This window comes from Ochotona curzoniae, unplaced genomic scaffold, assembly GCF_017591425.1.
Source record: "Ochotona curzoniae isolate NIBS_2020 unplaced genomic scaffold, NIBS_Ocur_1.0 contig_3332, whole genome shotgun sequence".
In the NCBI taxonomy this organism is placed as follows: domain Eukaryota; kingdom Metazoa; phylum Chordata; class Mammalia; order Lagomorpha; family Ochotonidae; genus Ochotona; species Ochotona curzoniae.
In genome coordinates, this window is record NW_024465816.1 from 3,901,356 (window position 1) to 3,924,155 (window position 22,800).

A 22,800-nucleotide genomic window follows, 5' to 3' on the forward strand; every position below is an offset into this window, starting at 1 on the left:
CTGTTGTTGCAGGAAGTGATGGAACACCTGCATCTTGCAGACATTCCCCCGCCATATCCCCACCACATTATCGGAGGGTGCCTGCACGGGGCAAGGCAGGCGGCAGGGCACTTCTCTCTGCCAACAACACTGACTGATATTTGCTCTGCCATCCTCGAAGGCCAGAGGCAAGGCTTGATTAGCTCCACTGTGAACTGTTAGGAAGCTGTCTCTATAGCAAGAGACGGAGAAATTACAGCTCCCTGCAAAGCTCCAGCAGCCCACCGCTGTGCTGGGAAGCTGTTCATTCATCAGGCAGGTTTACTCTGGCTTGTGACGGGAGACACAGTTGCTGCTATTACACATTCACACCCATCAGGAAAAGACATTCTTTATGCACCTCATTTTAAATGCCCTACTTACCAACTTCATCCCTGATGTTTGCAAGTTCGATTGACAGCTCTTTCTCTTTCACAAGGGCACTTGCATTCTGAAAAAACAAAACGGACACAGAGAGTCCCCTAGTTTTAGGCTACATCAACACTTTCACATGTTCAATGACTTATATTAAGGAAATAGAATTTACAAGCCCAACTCTTAAGATTATTTCTCATTATGAGCATATATTCAAAACTTAAAAATCAAGTCTGATTCATTCATTTCAATCACGTTCAAATAGCAAAGCTTGCAATGTAACACTAGTAATGCCCACGGTTGTGCTTTTGTCTACATGACATTCCCATGTCATTCTGCAACAGTTCTTTGCACATCTAAGTGCTACACATTAATCTGTCATGTCACTCTATACTGATTATCAGTCGTATGGTTAGTTTTTTGTTTTGCCTTACTTTCTGAAAGGAAAATACTTGCTATATTAACTGTCTTCTTAAACTCATGCTTTGGTCCACATCAGATTAGCTACCTAGTAGATAATGAAGGTAACATTTCTCTTTATAACAAGACCAACGGTAATCCTGAAGGTTTCCTTTCCTGTTCTATCAGCATCAGTAGAGGGAACAAGAGGAAATCTCACACTCAAATCATTACTTAGTGCAATTAATTCATGTGTAACCAAATGAGTTATTTTCAAATCAAATGCATTCTGTACCATAAAACAGTTGAAGTAGCGGGAGATAGGCTCAATTCGTAATCAGGGCTACTGAGTCACCCACAGTTTCTGTACGATGCTGTTACCAATCAGCTCTAGGAAAGGTAAACTTCAAGTAAAAGACACAAATATACAAGCTTTCAAAGGAAGCCCTGCTCGTCCTATAGAATACACTCCCAGACAAACGGACTCCCAGAGAAGGGGTCTTGGCTAACATGTGGACCCTCTGCCTGGCATACATGGCGTCAGGGCCTTGTGAGTGTGCGTCCTTTATCATGGACTTTGCCCTGTGGTTTCAGCAGATCCGTGCTCAGTGGGAACTGGTGGTTCTCACAGGCTCATCTCTGATCTGTCGCATTTCAAACCTGGACAACAAAGGTGCTACTTTAGGTTGATGAGTAAGCCCCAGGGTCTCCAAAGGGCTTTTGCAGAACAATGACATGATAATCAATTGTAAAACTGTTTTAAAAATAAACAGAGCTACTGTAGCCACAGTTATCAGCAATTACCAGCCAATGGTTCTCCTAACAAAATGAGGTACTATCTCCATCCTTTGAGGTTCCTTCCAAAGTTCATGATGGGAATCCTAACTTTTGTAAGGTGGTGGTATCAGGATAAGGAGATACCAAGAGGCTTCACATGAATGGGATTAGCATCCTTACCAAACAGGCGTCAGAGGGCTGCTTTGTTCCACACACGGTTCAATGAGAAAGTGCCTCTCACCAGACACTGAACCTGCTGCAGTCCTGATCTTAGATACCCAGTCCCCAGCGCTGTGCGGAGTACAATTCTATCATTTAAAGACCACACAACTTATGCTTTGTTACAGCAGCCTGGACAGACTAACACTGCCCGACCAGTCCTTTCCATAGCCCTCTCCTTGCATCTAGCCCAGAGCATCCCAGTTTTCCCTAAGTGTCAGGACCAACAATAACTGAGTATATAGATTTGAAAATATTAAACAGCAATATTTCCATGCCATGCCCCCTCACACGAAAGCATGAGGGCTAAATAAATGAATACACTTGATGTAATTCTAACTGTGCTCCATCTTGAGAAAGCTCATCTAAGTATTAGTTATAGGTCTATGGTTTCCTTTCTACTTACAACTAGGTAACATTCTATAAATAATAGGTGCTTTTCTATGTTAACTATTAAATCTGTCTAGAATTCACACACATACCTTTTTGACTCTGCCCTGATTCTTAAAGTTTTAATATGGTTCAAAGACTGAGGAATCCCAAAAAGTTTTAATTAGATTCATCACAGGGACATCAACAGCATAATACGGCCTGCTGAGAATCAACTTGTTTGTGCAAATTAAGAAATTGTGGTATTATTCAGAGGAATAATTTCAGTATTGACTCTAAAAGACACTGAAAATCACAACTAACGTTTACCAGCAAGAATACTGTTGAACACTCATATCCTTTCAAAACATAGGCCAGAGCATTGAAATCCTACACTTATCAGTCCAGAAATAGCATCACTGAAGTGAGATTGAGAGCTGCTATGATTTAGACACAGCCAGAGGACAACCATCATTGAACAGAAATAACTACATATCTCTATTATCTAATCTGGAGTCTGGTCACCATCAGTTCCGCGGAAGTGGACCATGAAGGATGATGACAGTGTTGAGGTTGGGTCTGAATATGGTCTTGAGCTCAAGGAGATGGTATAAGGAGGGCATACTCTCAAGCCTCTTAACACTCCATCTCCATGAAAAATGTCCCTGGCTCTAGTCTCACCCTTCCAGACCATCTGAACTACCTGTCTTGATCTTTGGCATCAGTCTGTGAATACACGTCTGTTTATTTCCAGTATTTGGATCCAATTCAGTTCAGTCTGTTTGGGGCTGTAACTTCCGATGGGGAGGATGAGTTTCCTGAACAGCTTCTAGAAGGACCTTGCCAATGGCTTCTGAACATATATCCCTGCCAAGGTGCTGGCTCAGCTCAGTTGGGGCTCACTCAGTCCAGCCAACCAGTGCAGTCTGCAGACAGCCTTTTTCCTTAAGTGTTTGTTTTTGAAACCATATCAATTGTTCTATTTTATGAATTCTGTGCATCAAGATACTTTCTGTCTCCTGCATGCCAAACCAGAATGACGTCAGCAGCTATGACCACAACGACCCTGTTCCTTAGGTAAGAGGTGATAAATTGAAAGGAAATTTCCACTTAATACACTTTGCCCCAAATGACATCCCTCTTTCCATGGTAGCTCGAGAATCCAGCAGTCATCTTAGGTTGGGTCCGCCACCCAGGACTCCCTTGGAAAGGACCTCAAAGGATTTCCTGTAAGCCAGGTCTGGGCACTGACATGAGTAATGTACAACAAAGGCCTCCTCAGACACCTAGGGTTAGATCAGCATTTCCCTACAAAGATGAGTGGAAAATTCTAATCGGTGCCAAACACATGAGCTCCTGCTTTCACTCAGGAGGGCTAAAAATAGAACTCAGTATTAACTATCTAAACTCTTCTGGTGACACAATCCAGAAATCTCAGGGTCTAAGGAGGCCATCCCTCTAAAATGACTGTTTACTCTGGGACAGGCTTAACTGCACATGGACACTCTGAAAACCTTTGAGTCCCACGCCAGCAGCTGCATCATCTTCGCTACCTCTCTCATTTGGCCATGAACCTGTCTCGCTGGCTTTCTCTTCATTTTGCCCTGGTTTATGTACCTCATTCCCAAAGGGAATCCAAAATGAGCTATTCCAATGAGACATCCTCTACCTCTCACCCAATGCATACTATAGAAAGACTGCCACAGGAAACCAGTACTTCTTCTAGTTATGGTTCCCCATGCTAATCTTTTTGTGAAATCTTCGAAAATGCTGCCTTTTTGGCTTTCCTAGCTTAAGAAACCTAGTAAGGCATGAAACCCACTAATCATTTCATTAACTTCAAGCAACTAGATGTGTCGACATGCCCCAAGCAAGCCTGCCACACTCTGTTATTTTAACATGCTTGGTCAGTGGGGGTCATCTGTGCCGATGACTGATGCTACCATGTGAACCTGTTGGTAACGGGAAGTGAAAATGCCCTTCCTCATTAGCATCATCTGTGTGATCACACACTTGGGTATCAGTTGCCCAAACTCGTCCTTGAAGGAGAAACCAAGCGAACAGTCTGTTTATTGAATTGGAATGTTAGGTGAAACTCAGGTGTCCTCATTCCTGGTGATTCCAGCAATAGGACACTTACACAAAACAATTGCCGAGCTCACATATGCTGGGTAGACATTATGCCTACCTTCAAAAAGCTCTTCTCACAGTCAGTGCATAAACAATTACACAGCAATAAGTCAAACTCAGTGGGGGCAATGCTACCTGGGACAGTGAAACTGAGTCCAGAGGATACAAAAGGAATACCCCAGATAAGAAGAATCAATGATACAAAACAGTACCAGAGGTTTTTTGGGGGATCTTTGTCACCCTACTAGTTGAGGTCTTCTCTTTCACTCTCCAAGAGCTAATCAATAAGTTTTATTTCTTCCACATAAAATTAACACTAAGGCCACTGTGGTTTCTATATCATGATTTGCTTTTCTCTTCTGAAACAAAATTTAACACAGATCAGTCAAGGGCAAACATTCAATATTCTCTAATACTTCAGTGTCTGCGTGAAAAGTTAGCACAGTCCAAGGTTGCACTGAGAGAAATCAGAATATCTAAATTTAAAAATGCATAATTCTAGCCTTTGTCCTTGTATATATGGGGAAGGAGAACATTATGAATAAGGGGCTACCACAACATAATCTCGTTTGCTAACATGCAGTTGAAATGGACGGAGTAATGGGGTGCAAGAAAAAAGCTATTTCGGAGAAGTAAAATCTCTGTGCAATTCTGGATCCCCAGAGTACGTAAGTGCAGGAGGAGGCAAGGAGCCAGTGCTGTGATCTTTAAACTACTTATGCAGGAGGGCACTTCCATCAGGTCATGGAAAATGGAATCAAAAGAAGTTTATTTCGGTTCAAAAAGATGACGTCATGCAGTTTTGTCACAGCCTGCAAGTCACTGCTTTTTGTTGTGGACTTAAGTATTTTTGAGTCACTTGAAGTTTCCTGCCCTCCGGGGGTTCTACCTTGCTCCCAGTGCCTTCTTGAGCTACCTGTTACTGTCAGAGCACAGCCGTACACACTTAGGAGGAACAGAGAAGTGCCTTCTCCCAATTCCCACCCCTACTAAGAATTTAGAGAAAATGTAAACAAGATTAGCTTCTGTGATAGTTATCTATACACAGAATGTTAGACGTAATTCAGGCCCTGAGAGAACAGCACGGCAACGAAACTGCAAGTCTCTGCAACAAACTGAACCGGTCCACAAAGTACAAGAGGACAGTCTGCTATAAGGTAGACTGATCAGTAAAGAGAGCTTAGAAAAGCCAATCACTGGGGCCAGCAACCATGGTACAACGTCAGTCAAGGGGGTGATGGGACACAGAACTGACAGGCGCTAATGCCACTGGGGTCCAAAGAATGGAAGTCACCCTTGAATCCCACCCGCATCAAAGCTTCCCATGAGGTTTAACCTGACTCTAAAAGACGACAATGTGTATCAGGCCTGTTACCAATCATCTCATGGCCAGTTAGACCTCTGAATTCTAGCTTACATGTCTAGTTTCATTGCTCGAGCTCCTGATATCAAGCACCTTAAGAAGGTCATCAGTTTCAAAGCTGAACCAGGCCAAGTTCACAGGCACTGTCCCCAAGCGGACAAATCCTCTGGAAACCTTCTAGGAGTCCTGGGGATCTTCCTGGGTCATACCTTAACTTCGGAAACACCTAATGATGTGCCTTTCTACAGACTGTATCTTTGCTCCAAAACCCAGGAAACTGTCATTTTCTATTAATTCAATCTGAAAAACCAATGTCTGGCTAAGAGGCTGAAAATTCTACCCCTCCTCTAGGGGCTCAATTTCCCATGAGCTTCCACTCTCAGAAATCATCACAAAGACAAACACCCTCTTCCATGCATTCCTTGCTTGGAGTGACCCACATTCTTATCTTCAGCTTGATAAAGTCCCACCTCACTCCTCAAAGTATAATCCAAGTTCCATTTTTTTTTTTCCCTCCAAGAAAACTTGCATATGATTCCAGTTGGATTTCTTTCACTAAATCCCAAGAACAGGTACAGTTAGTACTTATGTCCAGTTGCTTTATGTGCCCCATTTTAGTATACATTCTTCCTCTGGAGCTTCTGGAAGCAGCACAACCAAACCAGTAACTGGTAAACCTATTCAGAGTCAGCCATACCTTTTAAAAATTCATTGCTAGTCCTGTAACACAGCAACGAGAAAACCAGCATGAAATACATTGTTAACAGATTGTTTTCTGTAAGTTGGAAATGCATAGGTGCAATTAGCCTGTAAAAGCTGCTTGCTTATTTAACAACTTGTTTTTGTTTTCTATTTTAGCCAAGATTCTATAATGTCCCCCAATATATTAAGCTAAAGAAGCATCTTCAAATTGGAATCTCTTAGCCTCCTCTCTGACACCAATTCTTTAAACTATATTGTCATTACATTTTCCAGTATATCTTTATCTTCACTGTAACTAAATTGTTAAATATACCTTTTGCTCCTATCATAGTTTTCTATTTTGTTCTCAATGAAGTTTGGAGAGAATGTTTAGTTTATTGAGGCTTGCTAAGCTGGGCAAAGAGTTATCTGAAATAACTTAGTTCTCAATTTGTCAGACCTCTTTCCAATTGAAAGACTAGAATTGCTAGGACTGATAAACTGAAGAACTAAGGAACACTGATTTCTAAGACTTTGAGTTTGAAACAGTCTACCATGGACCTAGTCCATCAACCTGGCTCACAAGGTAATTATCAAACACAATGGGTCTTCAAAAAGTTCATGGGAATGTACATTATGGAAAAACTCTGCATAGATGTCAACCTTTTTCCATTTATCCTTTGCTCTATTTTCCATAAACTTTTTGCAGTGTTTTAATCAATACACAATTTTTTGCATGCTGCCCACAAAATTATCCTGAAGGGTAAGCAACTAAACAGAACAACATTTTAAAAATGGAAATCTTCATTGAATAAATATCCATGAAACGTCAAACACTATCCTGAATATGCATAAGTAAAAAAAAAACAAAACCAGGGGCCTCGGCATCATGAACAAGTTCATGACAAGTTTTGTCTTTTTTTAGTTTGCATCAGAGAAAGTGTTGTGTTGAATTTGAAATTTCAAAGCAAAGACATCTGTAAGTTACTGACATGTGAAATAGCACTGGATTATCCCCCCAAAGTCTGGGAATTCATTAAAAACATTGGGATAATTATTATCAAGAACCAATTTGAAACAGGTGGATGGATTCAGTTAAAACTATTTTCTCAAACAAAATGGCCTAGAAGCAATCACTTTTATTTCTTTTGTACCGGGGTTTAGCAATATGAACTTTGTAATATCATACTTGTAGCAGATCACTCCCCTTTATTGTAACTATGGTACAAGGCTTCCTTAAACACCTCTTTGCAATCGTTTCTCCAGAGAACAAGTTTAATCATTTCAATGCTAGATTTGCAGATAACAGCAAATGTTTTGCATTTCAATTGTTCAAAGTGCATAAGATATATAATTATTGTAGTTCATATTCATGGCAGCAAAAGCCAAACTCAGTAAAATTGCTGTTTGAGGGGAAAAGGTACTAAAGTGAATCTTAATACAATTTACTGCATGTGGGAGGGACTTAAAGTTCGAGGAACACAAATTTAGTCTGGTGGCATAAAATTTTGATCATTGCAAGCCTATTCTGAGCCAAAGTTCAGAAGTAAAAGTGATAACTAAGACATTCCCAAGTGACCGCCTTTGAATGAACTTTAAATTAAAGCATGTTTTTTTCTTCACCTGTTCAAATACTGGACCTCAAGCTCTCTAGATGCTGATGTCCATGTGGACAGTGCAAAGCAGGCCTTGAAGCTTATGAATAACCCCCGATGAGTCCCGTTTCATGCATCTTTGAGAAAATCCAAATGATTGATAATAAGATGCATCAGACAAGAGTTTTTGCAGATATATTTCTAGTGGTGAAATTAGAGACAGATCCTAATCCCCCTGCAGGCTCAGGGAGCAGGCAAAGAGGGACTTTGCTTTGAAACTGAAACACAATTCTCTTGTCTCCTGGCTGTGTGTTTTCCTTCCCATAGAGACTTGAACCCACCCTCAGACTCTCAACCTCTATCACAGTCACCCCTCTAGGATGCAAACAAGTACAGAACCACCATGCTCAGGAACCCCACATTCTTTTTCAAAGAAACAGCAGTAAACTTTCAAAGTTGGCCCTAGAGGCAGGAAAAACAAGCCAGGCTAATTGACATTCCCCACAGAGCCTCTTAGGTTTCCCAGGTACATTCAAGTGCATCAAGAATATTCCACGGGTTTCTTGGCAGTGCTGCCCCTACTATTTCAGGAAAATGCAACAGTTCCATTGGAGGCTGCAGGAAGACACAATTATGTAAGGCACTGCAGAGTATGTGAGAGCGAATGTGCTTCCGAATACCACTCGCAATTCAGCGCGTTGGAACCAGGGTAGCAGCCTCCTGCTCAGCAACAAAGCGCCCAGGCGTGCCGGGGAAGAGACAAGAGGTGGCTAGGTCTGGCTCAGGCTGCCCCTGCCCATGCAAAGGAGGTGGGGAGGGAGAGAGGGAGAGAGGCGAGGATGGTAGTACCGTGTGGTCCAGGCACTGAAGGCAGTTATAAGGCTTGCAGCAGCAATGGCCCATCCCGGCAGGCTGGCTTCATTCAGCGTGTCAGCGGTGATTCCTTAGCCGCGCCACGGGCACACGCGAAAGGGGCGCGCCGCTGGGAGCTGTCACAACTTCCATGTGCTCCCCTCGGCTACCGTAATTCTCCTAATAACGTCGGGAAAACGGGAACCAGAGGGATTTCAGGAAAAGGAGATACAGAGCAGGAGGAGAGCTGAGCAGCAGCGTTCATCAGATCCTGCGGCGGGATGCTGGGCGGGCGGGAGCGACGGAGGGAGGGGGACCAAGGCGAGGGAGGGTCGCTTGGCCACCAGAATCCTTGGCTGAAAGCAAATGGTGAGTCGCCTGAGGAGCCGATCCGAGCGTTTACCGACGCCTCCTGTGGAAGAAGACTGCCTCCTCCTGCTCGGGTGTGGACGCGCCCCAGTGCTCTGACAGGGGCGGATGCAGGCGCACACAAAAGGAGTGACTTCCAGGGATGCCCAGGCTTGAGGAAACCCAAGCCTCCCTAGCCGATGGGTTGATTCTGGCTGTTTTTCTGAAATGTTTATCAACGCGATGAAGAGGACTTCCCAGGGAACTCCTCCTAGGGTATCTGTTGTCCATGGGACCCACCAATTGCTAACCCTTCCTTTCCCAGGCTGACACACCTCAGACCATTCAAGTGGCGGGAAGTCCACTGGGGTTTGGGGACCCATATTGCTCTTACACAAACCCGTATAATGCCTTTAGCAGACTGGATCTTTCTGGGCAATTCGCATTTTTTCCAAACAGTTACCAATTACAAAGGGAGGCAGGCGGGGTGGGGGGAGGCGGGGTAAACGTTTTCTTCAACAGAAATTTGGAGAGGCAGGCGTTGTGGGCTCGGTGGTTCAGTCGCTGCTAGGGGACACCTGTATCCCCTATCCAGGTGGGCCTGCGTTTTGAGTCCTGCTTTGGCTTCGGATTCCAGCTTCCTGTCAATGCATACCCTGAGAGACACCAGGGAATAGATCCTGCATTTGGGTTCTTGCCGCCCGCAGGGAAGACCAACACTGAGTTCTGGGCTCCAGGCTCTGGCTATGCTCAAGCATGTTTATTGTGGATATTTGGGAAGTTAGCAAGGGGATGGAAGACCTCTCTCTCTCTTAACATGAAGACCAATATGTATATTTTTGAAAAAGACACTTGTCATTAAAAAATACATTTATATGACCCTAGAAGTACTGATGCCAACATCCACAAGATGTAACTTTATATATCTTGATACCTCAGAAGAGAAATTTTGATATTTTCTCATGCAGAAATACACAATTACTTTCTTGGCTGCTAAATTTGCCTAAGGTTATGAGCAGACAGATGTTAAAATTAGATACTTTTTACAAACTTGGATTATATATTCCAAGCAGATTTTAATTAAGAAGTATAGGTTACTTTAAATTTGTTTGTAGAGAGGACAAAACTACTGGGCGAGCAAATAAGAACAACCGAGATTTTGTTCTAAACTTGAAAGAGGAAGATCAGATGTTTCTTTTAAAAGCTAACATATAAATTAGCATCATCCATCAGGGAGTCAGTTTTGCTGGACCAATGAGAATTTAAACACACACATACTTAGACCCAGTATTTTCTCTGTCCTGCAATACTGCAAAGGTATATGCATAAGGTTCTTCAACTCAGCGTCCATTGTACCTGCATGCATATGGGAACCTTCTTAGGTTTTGAATTACCATGCACTGTCTAGAAAGAGGACACCGTTGGAGGGGGGAAGTACATTTAAAGAGTGAAGCAAATATATCAACTTTTACACATTTGACATGAAGTTGAAGGAGTTTGGAGGAAGTTTATGTAACAGGAGCTGGCCCTTGTGGGATGGTAAAATGGGATGATAAACTAGAGCAAGACAGCAAATTTCCCCATGCTAGCCTCTTGCCAGCACGGTTTATTTTTACTACTTTGAAATCAAGTGTAGCAGGGAAAAGGCAGGGACCACCAACCGGGCTAGTGATGTACACAGGAACACAATGACCACCTTCTCCTTGGCTGTGAACTTGGGCAGACCCCTTAAAGGACAAAGAGCTCACAGGACCGCAGCTTGAATCTTGGCCTGAGAGCTGGACCTTACAAAAGTGTGGGAGAAAAACTGTTGTGAGCAGCAGTTGCTTGACACATTCCTGTGCATGGCAGCATGAGTCACAATGGCTGCAGGTGGCAGTGGCTCCAAAGTCCATGCACAAAATACGGCCTCTCTGTGCAGTGGAATATTACTCCGCCTTGAAAAGAAAGGGACCGGTGGCACAGGCTGCCACACGGATGAAACTGGACAATGTCAACCGAAGGACAATCATTGCCTGATTCCAGTCAGGTGAGCTAGGAAGAGGAGACAAATGCAGAGACAAGAAGCAGAGAAGTGGCTGCCAAAGTGTGGGAAACGTGGGAGCTGTTTAATGTGAACACCTCAGCTTTGTGAGAGGGAATTATGGAGAACGCTTTACACATCCATGATAGTGAACTTGCCATTTAAAAATAGTTAAGCTGGTAGATTTGAAGGTGCATCTCATGACAATTATTTAAAGTGGTGGTTTGGATTCATTTGGGATTCTGCCCAGTCCTTATTCTGGAAGGAGCCAGAGGGGCTGTGGGGGCTCTACTCAGCGATGGAAAGAACACTTCCTTCAGGCAAAAATCACCTTCCTGCAGAGAGCCTGCCAGAGGAGACGATTTCCAAATTAGAATTTATATTACATCGTACTAAGAATCTTGGGAGATGATGTGGGCTCCAGCTATCATAGACACCCACAGGAAATTAGGGTCGGACTGAAGGAGCCACACAAAGAAAATCACGTTCAATGTCTCTGTGTGACCAGAAGGCACTGAGCAGCATCAGTGTTCACTCCATCCTATAAATCTGAATTCAGATTTGAGAAATGACCCAATGTCCTTGAGTGGTATCTTATAAAAGTAGATGCATACAGAGATATAACCAAGGGCGCTGCAAGAAGTTCATGGAAAATGTGTATTACTGTAAGGCAGGATGTCAGAAATCAGCCAATGTGTGTGAGAGGGAACTAAGGAAAGAACGCACACGTGGAAAGGAAGAGGCAACCTCAAAAGCACACCTTGGAGACAGCCCAGGACCTTACACTGTCCAGTCCTGCCCACACCCTGGAATCTTTAAAGCTGGTCCAAGCCTTTTCCCAAGAAACCCACTCTACAAGAATTCAGACTGGGCTAAGTGGGCTACCCAGTTTGATAATATTGGGTAATGGAATTGTGGGAGGAATTTTGCCCTTTTCACATCCAGCAAACCCTCTGCCCAGGAGAAGAGGGAGCAGGGGGCGGGGGAGGGTAGAAACAGTCCTGAGATGCCCGCCTGGCTCGCCAGGTGCATTCTCTCCATTACATGATGGGACCTTAGCTTTTCCCCTTGGAGTTGGATCTCTTACATTGCTTCTGGAGGTGTCCATCATTCTGACACATGCCTGACCCCCAGTGGAAACTTGGTTGTCTTGCTACCTCAACCTCTGTCTCAAGTTGGAATTCTTTCTTGCATGAAGACAAGAACTTCTGTTGCACTTATCTCTAACACTATGAAAAAGCACTACACATAGATTTCCATTTTTGTGCACCCAAATGATCTTATTTTTAAATTCAATTTTCCAAGATTTGCTTAAAGTACTTTGATATAAAGGATATTCGTAACTAAGTTTTAGTTTCAATAGTCTTGGATTTTGGCAGATTTGAGGGATCTAGCCCCCTCCCTAACTCCCAAAAGAGAAAGAAACCAAACAAAAAACAATTTCTCCTTGTGTAGTCACCATCCAGATTTGGCAACTGTTAAGATTTTGTCATCTTGTTTTCACTTACACTGTATTCCGCCTCCCCCCCCCCACCACTCCACTGATAAAGAATTTCAAAGAAAGTCCTACATCTGTTTGTCAGCATTACTAAAAATAATTAACCATTGCTTACATAACCACAATGGCATTTATATGCCAAACCAATGGACACTGCATCCTTGGCTTCTAGTAACTTCCCCATAGTAAGATTCTGCTGGTTCTTAGGAAGGGTCCAGTGTTGGAAAGAGGACCCAGACTAGACTCATGTAGCATACCCATGTTTTAAGTCTCAACTTCTCTCTACCTCTCCTTTCTCTCCCAAGTCACTAATTTGTTTAGAAACTGGGTCACCTGCCCTGTAAAACCTCTCAGAGACTGGATTTTCCACTTTGCTTCCTTGTAATATTGCACTTGTCCCTACATCCCTCTAAGTGAAATGTAGTTCTTAAGGCTTAGTTAGAGCTGAGCTCAATTGTGGAGGGTAACAGTAGCTTAGCTGTGATGCTTCAGGCATCAGGTTGCATCCCACCAGGAAGGAAGCACAGTGTCTAGCGTCCCATTTCCAGTGAGCTGCAGAGCCTCAGGATGTGATCCCAGCACTGCCTTTTAAAACTCCCCAACAAGCCCCAGTGCGTTCTTAACTTTAAGATCGATTTATTTACAAGGCAGAGGGAGAGGGACAGAGACATCTTCCACCACTGATTTACTCTGCAAACAGCTGCAACAGCCAGGGCTGGACCAAGCCAAGGCCAGGACCCAGGCATTCCATCCAGCTTCCCTCTGTGGGTGGTAGGGCCCCCAATCTCATGCTATTTTTCTTTGCCTTCTGAAGTGTTAGCAGGAAGAGGAATCAGATGTGGGGTAGCCAGGATTTGAACAGGCTCTGATATGGGATTTTGCAGGTGGTGATTTTAACACACTGTGCTACAATACCTGCTTCTACCTAATGGTCTGATAATAAATAATGCCTGAACTGTCTCACTGGGGATTTCAAGATGGCATTCTTGCATTTGTCTTCTTGCATTTACTAGCTGAAATTTTTGTTAAGAAAAATTGTTCTTATCAATTGAGGTTATTTAAAGACCCCATAATACAGGTTTTAGGCAAAAGACAAAATAAATGTTTAGTCCTTTCTTTCACAGTGTTAATTTTTAGAATAGATTTGGTGTTGTAGTGGTAGCTCTAGGAGTTGTCGTTTTATCTAACTTATTCAAGACATCATTTGAAAGTATAAGCTGGTGTTGTAATGTGACTAGGCTCATCTGTGTTAGCTAACTGCATTTATGATTCTTCTCAGATGTATCCCATCTTCCAGTTTTCTCCTATATCCTGTGACACAACCCATTACTCCATCCGTCTTGCTCTCAGACACAAGAAAGTACTCCAGGCCCATCTTAGCTATTCTCTGCTCCAGAGCTGGAGTCATCTATCCTTGCTGGATAGGAACTCTGAGTGGAGACCACTGATCATGGTTGCTGCTCACTGTCGTTTGAAGGTCACTTGGGGAAGGGGTGTGACAGTTCCTTGGAAGAAAGTGGCCCTTTCCACAGCCAGCCAGCCAGCCTTTGGAGAAGTCAATGAAGAAGTCAGAATGGGGCCACAGACTAAGTGAAAAGGCCTAGGTCCTTCTCTTGGGGCATTTAGTAGATGGCTGTGTAGATTCTAGGCAGAGGAAAAGTAGTCAATGAAAATCATTGCAAGGGAGGAAAACTTGTCCCTATACATGGTGGCAAGCTAAGGGTCAGGTACGGCGTCCTCTAATAATTCTCCAAGGGGTCCCCCAAACACTTGGATTAGTGAAACAAAGACTCAATTTCTCCAAGGCAAATATAATGAGGGTTAAGAATGTTATGATTTGGTATAAGAAAAAATTATCTTGCAAGCTCATGAAATCAGGGGCATTTTTGGCTCTGGTATTTCATTTAAATATATTTTTAAAGATTTATTTCTGAGACAGAGATGGGGAATCTTCCCTTCGCTGGTTTGCTCCACAGATGTCCTCACTAAAGTCGGGGCTGGCTGGACTAGACCAAAGGCAGCAGCTGGTAGCCTTATCTGGGTCTTCCAGGTGGGTGGCAGGGGCCCAAGCACTTGGGTCATTTTCTGCTGCTTTTCCCAACTGCATCAGCAGGGAGCTGGATCAGAAGTGGAGCAGTTAGGGCATGAATCAGGTCTCACATGGGATGTCGGCATATCAGATAAGGGTTTAACTTGGCTCTTGAAACGTTAAAAAGTTGATCTTTTACATCCGTTATATTGTTGCACTGAAATAGGAGCAAGTATTTAGCATAGCTGTTAGAAACCCTAATGGTATACCTCATCATGTTTGGAAGCAATAACTAAAGATGAGAATTAGCTGACAAGACTCCAGGCACTATTCTTAGTGTCTGTTCTCAATCTGATATCACTTGTAAGCTAGTAACCACTGTTACTGTATAAGTCAACTCTTTGCTACTGCAGTGAAATATCTGAGACAAGGTATTTATTTATGTCAGGTGTATTTGGTTCACATTCTAAGAAGCTGACAGTCCAAATGTCCTAATGCGGGCCCTGGTGAAGGCCCTATGGCTTGTGGTGGAGTATGCATAGAGGGAGCAGAAGAGACAGACTGGGGTCCAAAATTTCCCTCTGCAGCACCCCCAGAGCAACTCAAGGACTACTCAGGAGGCCTCGCCTCCTAACACGTCCGCTACCTCCTTGTAGCACCACCTTGGAGATCAGCCCTTTAATGCACTGATTTTGGGTCCCTTCAACCTCCCAATCCCAGAGTCTGTCATCCCCAGTTTACAGATGAGAAAAACAAGACTTAAAGGTCACACAGCCTGTTGGGATACATGAAACCAGAATGAGACTGAGATCATTTTCAAAGCCACCATGCTTTGCTAAGTCCATGCAGTTGCTGGACCTGTTAGCTATAAGGGCTTTTCAATGATAAGCTTGTGCTCTAACCTAGTCAAAAGATCTGAGCAAATGGAAATGTGAAAAGAAATTCAAGCATAGTTATAACATTGCTCCACGTTTTCACAGGTTAGAATACAAATGTTTAGTTCAAAAAAAAAAAAAAACAAATGTTTAGTTCAGGGGCTTCTGCAAAGCACATATAAAAACAGATGCATGAATTCCTTGCAAACTGGTATAGTAGAAACCATGTGCATGTCAATGTCTAACTGCCCAGGGTTAGGATTTCTTTGTTTTCCTCAAATTTGGAATTCTTTATTCATCCCACATCTTCAATCACTCCAATTGGAGTCAAGTCTCCTGGAACAAACTGCTCCCTGCTCAGCACCCCATCGCCTCCTCCAGGACATGGACTGGTTCCCTGCATCAGGAGTGACTTTTCCCTTTGCTGTGATTTCACATAAATTTTGATGCTCTTATACCATGGTACTACACTCTACACAGTAATAACTGCCTGCCTGTGTCATGCCCAGCACATGCCAGTCCCTTGCTGTGCTTTGGTCCTCTTCACACAACACCAGCCATATTCTAGGAATATCACTCTTCACAGATGCAGGACTGGGCCTTAGAGGAGTCCCACTGAGTGACCAAAATGGTACAGGTATTTTGGTGTTCAGAAAACGGTGAGTCTTGTTACTGTTTGCAGAAAGCCCTCAGGATGTGTGAATTCTGTGTCACTATCCATCTCAAAGGAAACCATGAGAAATGATCCTGAGAGAGTCTCTCACATTGTCAAAAAGACCATCTGTTTATTTCGGTTATGACTTCCACGCTCTTTTTTTCATGCATCTACAATATGACCTGGAGCTCCAGCTCAAGATTTTAGCAATGAGGACCACCAGTAAAATACACACAACTTTGACCCAACATAATCCATCCATTTTAATGAGGCAAAAATGGGCTGGAAAGGGAAAATATAGAAATCTCTAAACTGGAAATGATTAGAAATTATGATCAAACTCATATACACAATAAATGCTCTGAAATGCCTTTGATGCAGTAACCAGAATTTAGAACTAAGAAAGAAAAAGGAAGAAACTTGATACATGTTTTGCCTTTGGATATGTTCTTAGATAACTGTCAAAGAACTAAAAATAAGTCAATTAGCTGTGATGCCCAAGCAGGACTAATGCTACAAATGCAGGATAGTCTTTTGTTTTCTATTCTGTTTATCTTTGACAGTGTCTTAAGTTTTTTCCTTGTATGTCAATGATTTGGATGATGGCAGGAAATGTAGCTGCCTCAGGTTTCAGAAGATTTGTATTCAAATCAACTGCTCTCATAGGAGAAATGAAACTCAATCTTTTTTTTTTTTTTAACTAGTGAGATAAGTTGCACAAGAAAGGACAACTAATAGGTGGATCAAACCCTGGATGTGGAGCAGCCGGCCAAGACTCAAGGGCATCTGTCTGTCTTTCAGACATTTAGGAGACAAGAGGGGTGATCCCAATGAACCAGATCCTGTGCTTAGAAATCAAGTGGGAGAAAGCGAGGCTTCCATACAGAGTTTGGGGAGATTTCCGTTTGAACCTCAGGTGGGTGACGTTGGGAAGATCACTCACTCTCCTGGAGCTTCAGCTTTGTGTTCTTTAAGATAGAAATACAATTATTTACCCTGTCAGGCTTCTGGAACTGGCTCTCTAATCTGATTAAACATGTGAATGACTCTATTTCCAGTAGCAAAAATACCGAGAGCCTTTTGCTGAGCTGTGTATAGATACACAAATATTTCCATCAGAATTGCCTGACTCATGTAGAAATACAACACTGGATAACTGATCATAACCTGTCTAGATGCAAAGTAGGAAGACTGCTCAATTTGACTGGGATGAGCAGGAAAGTTACGGGTCAAGTGCTCCAAGTCTAACCTTCACCACAGAAACAGAGGGTGATTCATGGCCCCTTCATGACCTCCCAGACCTGAGCTCGTCCAAAACACAATGCCCTGTGGGCGAAGGGGAAGCTGGACTGCCCTGAGGAAGGGTCCTGGTAATCTAGTGAAAACTTATAACAAAACATGAAATCTTTCTTAGTCTATGTCACAGGCTACCAGAGTAACTGTTCACAGTACAAAAAGAAAAAAAAATTCAGACCTTTCATTCAGATCATTGGACACGGACTCTGCACTGACATTAATTACAAGACCCCAAAATATCACTGGAGCCCACTAGTTGGAACCGAGCATCATGGCAGTCATGTGATCAATGAAGTTTCAATTCAGGTCAGAAAATGGAGGGTGATGAAAGAAAAAAAATTTACCAAACAAGGAGGGACACAAATCCTATATCACGCACCCACCCTCCACTCAAATCCAAGAAAAGAATTTGGATTGTGTTATGTTCACCAAAGAAATCACCAAACAGGAATTTCAAAAATCAAGACATCACTACAAACATAAAGAAATGGAATGAACAAATACAAAATTATCTAGAAAATAAGATTCAACACCTCAACTGATCTTCTGCAAGAAATAATCACGAAGCAATAACACCCAAGTCTAGCTTTTGGGATGTATTTTTTTAAAATCCAAATAGCAAGTTGATTGAATACCTGAAAGAAATGGAAGAATAAAGACAAATTGTCTCAAATGAACATTAAATGACAAGGTTTTCACAAGATAAACGAAAGAGAATTTCCCAAGGGAGGCATATTTTAAAAGGTGGAGAAAAAGCCAAGAAAATCAAAATGAGGGAGGAAATGCAAAAAAGTTCATAGAGAAAATAGCAAAAACGGAAAAAAAAAGATTTATACTTATCAGAATTTCTGCAGAGTAAAACTGAGAACTACTTCAGAACTGCAATGTAAGAAAACATTTTGGGGCCCACTACAATGGCTCGTTGGCTAAATCCTTGCCTTGCACATGCTGGGACCCCATGTGGGTGTTGGCTTGTGTCCCAGCTGCTCCACTTCTCATCCTGCTCCCTGCTTGCAAAGGCTTGGGTAAAGGAATTCCAAGCTAATAAAGACAGTAGGAAAGCAGGGATAGTAATCGTGATAACCAACAAATAATCTGAGCACCGAAGAAAGGAACTTTTAAATGTTAACAGTCGAAATTATAATGCAGACAAAACATCTCTGAATTTCTATGTTTCAAACAAAATGAGGCAACTTTATGAAGGAATTGCATCAGCTTTGGGTCAAGACAGAGCAAAAGGAGCTCAAAAGCTCTCAATATAATATGTTAGGTAGATGTTACAGAGCCTATCCAGGATTAGTTCAACCATTCACAAAAACTGTTCACAAAATATCAGTAAAGCTTCATGAACTGGAAACATAAACCACACTCACACTAATAAAGTAGAAATTCTTAGCTAATGTGAATGTGTTACCATTTGTCTCCAGTGTGGTGTGCACCCCAGAAGTTCCTGTGCTGCAGACTACTGATGCGGTACAGCCTTGAAGAGGTGGGTCCTGGCGGAAGCTCTCACCCCACGGACGCACCATCCTTGTTAGCGGGTAGCTGTGGTCCTAAACAGTGAGCCTGTTCTCCCAAAGATGGGGGGTTACAAACAGAGGCTCCTCTTTCTACAAGCAGCTAACTGATTCTTTTTGCTTCTCTGCCACCCCGTGACACTGCCAGGAGGCTCCCCATCAGTCGGCGTCATTCTATCGCACCTTCTGTCTACCAGAGTCCTGAGCCAAACGGGCCTCCTGATGAGTTCCCAGGCACAGGACTCTTCGTACAGATCTATTTATCTGAAAGGCAGAGAGAGAGATACAGAGAGAGACAGCGACAGGGCAGTGGGGGAATCAAAACTGAAAACAACGTCTTCTACTTGAAAAAATTAAAGTCTCCTATTAAAGAATTCTGGAATGACACGGAAAATAAACTGAAATGAAACAATTTCTTAAGACAACAACAAAAATAAACTGCTAACATATGGCGCCATTTAAAGTGTACAACGCCAGTTGAAAATGCATAGTATAAAAGACTTTCACAAGCAAAGAGATGAAAGGATGTCATTAAATGACTTACCTAACTTCAAATACTACAAAGCAACAAAATGAACTAGATGCAATCACTTGGAAGGAAATAAAGATAAAAGCAGAAACTGACAGAGAATAGAAAGCAGGTACACTTAATCGAAAAAAAATTAAAAAGCAGTTTTCTGAAAAAAGTGGAGGGGGAAGAGTCAGAATGTCACAAAATACAGACAAGGAAAAACAGGAAAAAAATGTCCAAAGAGGCTATGTTGCAAACCTCTACACAGATAAATTCTGTCTTTAAAATTTCCTATTGATAGTTTTCTCTTTTTTAAAAAATTTATTTTTTATTGCAAATCAGATATACAGAGAGGAGGAGAGACAGAGGAAGAGCTTCCATCCAATGATTCACTCCCCAAGTAACCATAATGGCCGGTGCTGCACCGATCCAAAGCTGGGAGCCAGGAGCTCTTCCAGGTCTCCCACATGGGTGCAGGGTCCCAAGGCTTTGGGCTGTCCTTGACTGCTTTCCCAGGCCACAAGCAGGGAACTGGATGGGAAGTGGGGTTGCTGGGATTAGAACCGGCGCCCATATGGGATCCTGGCACGTTCAAGGAGAGGACTTTAGCTGCTAGGCCACAGTGCCAGGCCCAAGTAGACAGTTATCTAAGGAAATAATGACTTTTTTTGAGTCCACCATACAAAGTTCAAACAGAAAATTCCATGGAAGAGACAGAGATGGTGGTTAAAGAATCAGCACACACACACACAAAGGGTGAGAGTCCCCTATTTCCACTGTGGTTTTTCACCATGCTTTTGAAGATGAGATGGTTCCACTGTTTTCAAAATGGCTTTGGGGCACTGGAAATGTACTAGGTACAATCATGTGCCTGTCTCCCACAGAGTTGTCCATGACTATCCCCCAAAACTACAGCACATTACGGACATAAGAACTAAGAACACAGAGAAGGAAGGTCCTACTCGGCTGAACATAGAATAAGAGGATTCAGCATCACTCAGGTGAGCGTGAAGATGGGACATGAGAAAAGCTAGAATACTGCTAGCTCTGAAGATGGAAACAGCTTTGAAGACGGAAACATTTTAGGAAAATGGGCGTTGCAAGCAGGAAAGCAGAATTCCCCCTCACCCCCGCTCTTCCACCCCCCAGAGGTTACAGAAATGAACGCAGTCTGCCAACAGTGTAACTGTAGTGCATGAGACTCACTTTGGACTTCTGGTCTCAAGGATAGTGAGATAATACGTTTGTACTGTTTTAATGTACTAAGTTGGTGGTGATTTAGTACAATACCAAATACAAAACGTACAAACCAGTGATACAAAGTGAAAGGAAATCTTCCTAAATAAATTATAACCCCATTTTGATATTTAAATCCAATAAAACTCTTACAAACAAGTAAAGGAAAAGCTGCAGACCCTTATAACTCATGGATACTATTAAGAAAGGAATTTCTGATTCATGTTAGCAAATAGAATCCAATACCATGAAAAGGAAGAAAATACATTATGACCACTGCCCTTCCAGTAATTCAAGGATGGTTCAATATTAGGAAGTCAATACTGATAGACTTTAGGGAAAAATGTGATTATCTCCATTGAAGCTAAAAATAAAACACTCAACAGAATTCAGTAGTCATTCCTGTTAACAGCATTCAAGAAAACAGGAATTAAAGCATGCATTCTTATGATGACACATCTCACTTTGATAAATGTTTCACCTAAACTCACTATATCACATAATATGAAAATATTAGAGGAATTTCTGTTCAAACCAGCAACAGGGCAAGGATTTCCATGACCTCCTTAGCTATTCAATATTATACTTGTGTACTAACCAACACAGTTAGACAAGAGAAACCAAGAAGGGAGGTTTAGTAAATAAAATAGTCTCTATGTTCACACGATATGTTAGCTAATGTAATTGGAATGCCCTATGGAAAAAAAAATCAATGGTCAATGAGTAACTAAAATGGTACAAGAACTCAGCACGTCAGTAAACTATAAAAATACGTGATGGAAATTGTGGTACAGCCAGTGAAACAACCACTTGGGTTGCCTCATCCCACCAGCTTGCCTGGAATTGAGTCCTGCCTCCACTTCTGACCCAGTCCCCTGCTAATGCAGTGGGTGACAGTGCAAGGATGTGGGTACCAGTATGGGATTTCTGGGTTTCTCCTCTAGCCTGGCCCAGCTCTGGCTGTGCTGTGTGATCCATCAGATGAAACTCTCTTGTCTCTTCTCTTCGCTCTTTTCTGTCACTCTGCATATCAACTAAACAAGCAAATCTTTTAAAACAGAGGGAGCAATAGTGTTTGTATGTATTGTAAAAACTGTTATTCATTTGAAAGCAGAGACATACAGAAAGGGGTCTTGTACTCATTAGTTCACTTCTCACATGCCTGCAACAGAGCTGGGACAGACAAGGCCAGAGGCAGCAGCCCAGAACTCAGTCTGGGTCTCCTTTATGGAATGCAGACACCCTAGCACGTGAGCCACCACCTGCTGCTTCCCAGGGCGCACAATAACAGGATACTGGAATTGAAGTGAGGCTAGAACCCAAGAACTCTGATAAAGGCCACAGGCAGCCAACTGGCATCTTAACTGCTGTGCCAAACACAAGTCCAGGCTCTCGTATCCATCAACTATTTTGGGAACTCAATAGAAAAGGAATCCTAATTTATAGTAACAAAAGAGATTTAATACTTGAGCAAATGTATGAAAAAACATGCAAAACTTCTGGTGGAAATGCTAAATCACTCTAGAAAAACACAAAAGAGACTAAGAAAATGGAAAGCATTTTCTATTGTTGAAATGGTGACTCAATACCACAAAAATGTCAGTCCTCACTAAGTTAATTCACAATTTTAATGCACTCTCACTGGAAAGATCAAATCTTTGTTTTAGAGTTAGACAAAACGGATACTAAAATTTATTTGGCAAAAACAACTATAAGAATTTTGATGAAAATATTTAAAATATGCAGGAGGACTAGATTTGGACATTGAAATATCTTACTGAGCATCTGTAATTAAAACATCACAGCAATGGCATAAATATAGGCCAAAGATCAATAAAATGGGGGAAAAAAGGCTCAAATGGACATATGGGACTTAGCATATGATAAAATTGCTATCTGAAATCACTGGGACAAAGAAACTTTTAAATAAGTTTTAAATAAGTAGTTCTGAGTCAATCATTTGAATAAAGATAAAATTAAATACACACCTCACGCCACCATACCCAAGAATATACACTGTGAATGGTTGACCTC

At 42.3% G+C, this 22,800-nt stretch overlaps 1 protein-coding gene across 4 annotated transcripts in view; it reads right to left on the reverse strand.

Moving 5' to 3' along the window:
- MTUS2 (microtubule associated scaffold protein 2) overlaps positions 1–22,800 on the reverse strand; it is a 319,619-nt gene that overhangs the window by 55,813 nt on the left and 241,006 nt on the right. For 3 of the 4 annotated variants that reach the window (XM_040979842.1, XM_040979840.1, XM_040979841.1), the window contains one exon: positions 403–469. In XM_040979842.1, the coding sequence (XP_040835776.1) occupies positions 403–469 (67 nt within the window). Of the gene's footprint in view, positions 1–402; positions 470–8,775; positions 8,836–22,800 lie in introns of those variants that run through there. The other variant, XM_040979843.1, reaches the window with a different exon arrangement.